Source organism: Octopus bimaculoides, chromosome 8 (assembly GCF_001194135.2).
Source record: "Octopus bimaculoides isolate UCB-OBI-ISO-001 chromosome 8, ASM119413v2, whole genome shotgun sequence".
NCBI lineage: Eukaryota > Metazoa > Mollusca > Cephalopoda > Octopoda > Octopodidae > Octopus > Octopus bimaculoides.
This window is the reverse complement of record NC_068988.1, coordinates 9,934,131-9,938,608: the sequence shown is the minus strand read 5'-3', so window position 1 is coordinate 9,938,608 and position 4,478 is coordinate 9,934,131. Positions and strand designations below refer to the sequence as shown.

The window sequence follows — 4,478 nt, the reverse complement described above, 5'->3', positions numbered from 1 at the left end:
TATATATATAATATTTAGAAACAAACCAGAAAGCTTCGTAAGTCACGGAGACAAAGTGACTATAGAAATCTATAAATACAATAATAACATATAATAATAATAACACTTATTCACCGATTTAAAGGGAAATTTTGTATATAAACAAATTCATAGAAAAATGATGAGCTAACCCTAGCCAGAATCGAACCCACATATCAACACTTAAATGACTGCATCCTTGTCCGATTGGACCAAACGCTCACCCATCATTTTCAGTCAAGTTTTACGTATGCGTACTAAAGCTGTCTAATATATATATAATCTTTATAAACTAGAAGGTTTTGTAAATTACGGAGAGAAAACGACTAAGGAAGCCTATTAGAACCAATAATAACGATAATGACATGTCATAATAATCATATTTGTTCTTCGATTTAAAGCGATATTTATATATCAAGAAATTGATTGAAAATGATGAGCTAACTTTAGCCAGTATCGAACCTACACATCAACGTTTACATGGCTACAGGTGCATCCGATTGGGTCAAACGCTCAGCCATCAATTTCAGCCAAATTTTACGTATATATACATAAACTGTCGAATACTATACATAATAGTTATAAACAAACCAGAAGGCTTTGTAAGTTACGGGAGAAAGCGACTATGGAAGTCTATTAGTACAATAATAACTATAATCATTAAAGTAATATACATTCTCCGATATTAAGCGTTGATATGTGGCTTCGATTTTTGCGAGGGTTAGGTCATCATATGTATACAAGAAATATTCGTCCATGTCAAATTTATATGTATAGATAGATAGATAGATAGATAGATAGATAGATAGAGGGAACTATAGATATGTGCATATGCATATATGTATACACACACACACACACACACACACACACACATATATATATATATATATATATATATATACACATGTGTGTGTATATGTTTATATATGTGTGTTTGTGTGAGGGGTGTCTCTTTATATTGCTTGAAGACGTATGGCTTATATTTTAGGGCGTTGCATTGACGATCCTTAGACCATGCTTTCGATATCAGGATCAGGTAGCGTTTTATGTTTTTGTGCGATGCTCTTAAAGCTAGGATCTTTTTAACACCACCATATGAGTGTGTATGTGTGTGTGTGTGTGTGTGTGTGTGTGTGTGTGTGTAGATAGATAGATAGATAGATAGATAGATAGATAGATAGATAGATAGATAGATAGATAGATAGACACACACACGTGTCTATGTGTGGTAGTGACGTGTTCACTTGCAACGAGAAAATTCTGATAAACATTTTACTCTATTCTAGATTCTGGGAATCATGTTGACTTACGCCATCGTCGTCCTCCAAACCCAAAAGGAATGAACTTAGAATGAAATCAATGGTCAGAAAAACCTTGTTAAAACCTCACATAAAACGAATTTGCTTGTAATACTGGATGAACAGTAACTACGTATTCTTTTATCATTTTACTTGTCTTAACCATTTAACTGCGGCCATGCTGGAGCACCGCTTTAAAGGGTTTTAGTCGAATAAATCGAATACAGGACTTATTCTTTGTAAGCCTAGTATTTATTGCCGAACTGCTAAATTTCGGAGACGTAAACACACCAACATCGTTTGTCAAGCTATGGCGGGTGGGGGGACAATCAAACAAACACACAAACACACACACAGATATACATACAAATATATATATATATATATATATATATATATATATATATATATATATATATATATGTATATATATATATATATATGCGACAGGCTTCTTTCAGTTTCCGTCTACCAAATCCTCTCACATGGCTTTGGCCTACCAGAAGCTATTGTAGAATACACTTGCCCACGGTTCCACTCAGTGGGATGAACACGGAACCATGTGCTTGCGCAGCAAACTTCTTACCACTCAACCATGTCTGCGCCTATAATGCCACGCCGGCGCCTGTATGTATGTATACATATTTGTTATATTTCTTTTAATTGATTCATTCATTAGACTGCGGCCATGCTGTGGCACTGCTTATGTCGACTGAATCGACTTCAGTACTTTTCGGTTAAGCCTACTACTTATTCTAACGGTCTCTTGGACCGAACCACTAAGTTTGAAAAATTTTTGAGAATTTGTGTTCTGTTTTAAATTGTACCACATTTCAGTATATATATTATGTTTTTTTTCTGTTTCAAAACATGCTGCTATAATATACATTCTGTACATAAAACAACGATCTACTGTAGAACACGAGGAAGCTTCAACCATATTTCAAATATGCGAACACATGGAATCACTTATTTTTTTTAATAATCAACACTTTACTAACTTTAACTCACTGCACAACTTGTCTTTAAAAATTTCATGAACTAAAATATATTTGGGTACAATTACTCGTCTAAAGTAATATACATATCTTGGTAAGATCTTTCGTCATTATTTCAGTAATTAAGAGTTTTCCTTGACGTGTTACCGATAATTAATCGGAGCGAAATATATCCCTCTTATTTGACTATATGATAAAATTGTGTGTCATTGAACTGTCAGTATTTTCCGTAATCACTACATTAAATATGGTTAACACCAACTACTCTAAATAAAGTCATATATTTTTCGCCAGGTTATACAATGTCTCAACGAGGTCAGAAAAATATTTCTCCTTTGTTTATACGTTTATGCAATATTTACATTAGACCAAATGTTGAACATTAAAACTTAAAGAATTTCCTGCATGTATAATGATCATTGCCAAGGGAACATGGCGTTTGCCAATGATTTGTATCATATAGTTATAATAATACTATATTGGGTGGAATATGTATGAAAAATGATTTCCTTATACGACATAAGAAAAAATAATTATTTTCACAATATACTCTTTTTGTTATCCATTGTATTATTTATTATTGTAAAACAAATTTATAAACATTTTTCCTTCCAAAATATAAACTTATAAAGTGATGAGAAATATTATAGGAATATTAAACACATACAGAGTCACACGTACATACATGCTCGCATATATACGTGCATCGAATCATTAAAGTAATCCATACTTTCAAATATCTTAAAAACATGAGGAGGAATGTTCTCTTTACATATATGTTGCTATGATTTATTATATATTTATCTATTTATTAAATAACCACCAATTGAAAACTCGTAGATTGAATATTTTGTTAGACTGTCAGGCAACCTGCGCCATGATTTCATCAAACGTTTGTCGTTTCAGCCACTTTACTTCATTTAATACACATCCTTTCTACTTAATAGATGTCTCCATACTTAGAGCATAATACAGGCACACATAATTTAGTACCAAATCTTGGAAAATATATATCCTAAATTAAATAATCATAAAAAAAGAAAATAAGAAGAAAATTAATCACAGAAAAATACACGTAATTGTAGGAATAATTGTTATTTAATTCAAAAATTAAACCTCCTCTCCAATACAATTATAAATTTATTGATTTTACTCGTTTACCGGTTTAGGAGCTTATATAAACAAGCTACTAATTTTAGTCATATCTCGCAAAATTATTTAGCCTGTGGCATTATGCTTGCGCTTTTCCTTTATTCATATAATATCTCGATATAGCTGTCATGTATCTTTGGCAGATAATCGTATACATTTGAAAATACATTGTAAAATAGTGAGACAGTGTTTAAAAATATTAAGATTGTAAATATTGTAATTGAATCGTAATGAAATTATATGAAAATATGTATATTGCATATAATGAACAAGTGAATGAATTTCCAATAAAGATTCTCCATCTCGCAAAGAATACTGAACACCTAATCGGGTTCGTGATTTGAATACAGCTAATATTTCAGACGGATCCTATTTGAACTTCAAACAGCGCACAGTGACTGCTCTTAGCTTATGATAGCACGCGACATTGAATCTCTAATCAGGAGAGGTGAATCAGAACAAATAGAAGAAAGGCATATCTTTTTCACCACACGTAGAATGGTTGGAAATAATAAATAACTTCAATACAACGGAAAAATGAAGGAAAAACGACAGCAAGTGAAAATGTATTGGAATAGTTTTGTATATAAAAACCTGTTTGTCAATAAAAACGTTTAGGTTTTCATGTTATGTTACTTTTTATGAAATATTTTTAAAAAATAATTTATCAAAATTTATGAAATATTTGTGTTTATATTTATATTTTTAAATATGTGTACGCATTGGCATTTATTTTCTTTTTTTTTTCCCAATTCTGATCAAGTAAAACGTAACTTTAGTTTGTCGTTGTCATACAGAACTATTTCAAACCAATAATGTTTACAAATATGAAAAGGGTAAAAAATTCTGTTGACTTTTGATTAAATTAAATGTTAACTAAAAACTCACCGTGTAGTTTATTTAATTCAAGATAGAACATATTTCCAATATTGTATCTACTTCCTTGCTATGTAGCTGAATAACCAAAACCAAAAGTTCTAAGCTACCGTGCATGTGTGTGTGTGTGTGT

The 4,478-nt window shown here is 31.2% G+C and overlaps 1 protein-coding gene across 2 annotated transcripts in view; it reads left to right on the top strand.

Moving 5' to 3' along the window:
* LOC128248505 (uncharacterized) overlaps positions 1–1,718 on the top strand; it is a 15,139-nt gene extending 13,421 nt beyond the window's left edge. For both annotated transcript variants that reach the window (XM_052969878.1, XM_052969880.1), the window contains exon 4: positions 1,308–1,718. In XM_052969878.1, the coding sequence (XP_052825838.1) occupies positions 1,308–1,364 (57 nt within the window). In that variant the 3' untranslated portion in view covers positions 1,365–1,718. The remainder of the gene's footprint in view (positions 1–1,307) is intronic.
* The last annotated feature ends 2,760 nt before the right edge of the window (positions 1,719–4,478 follow it).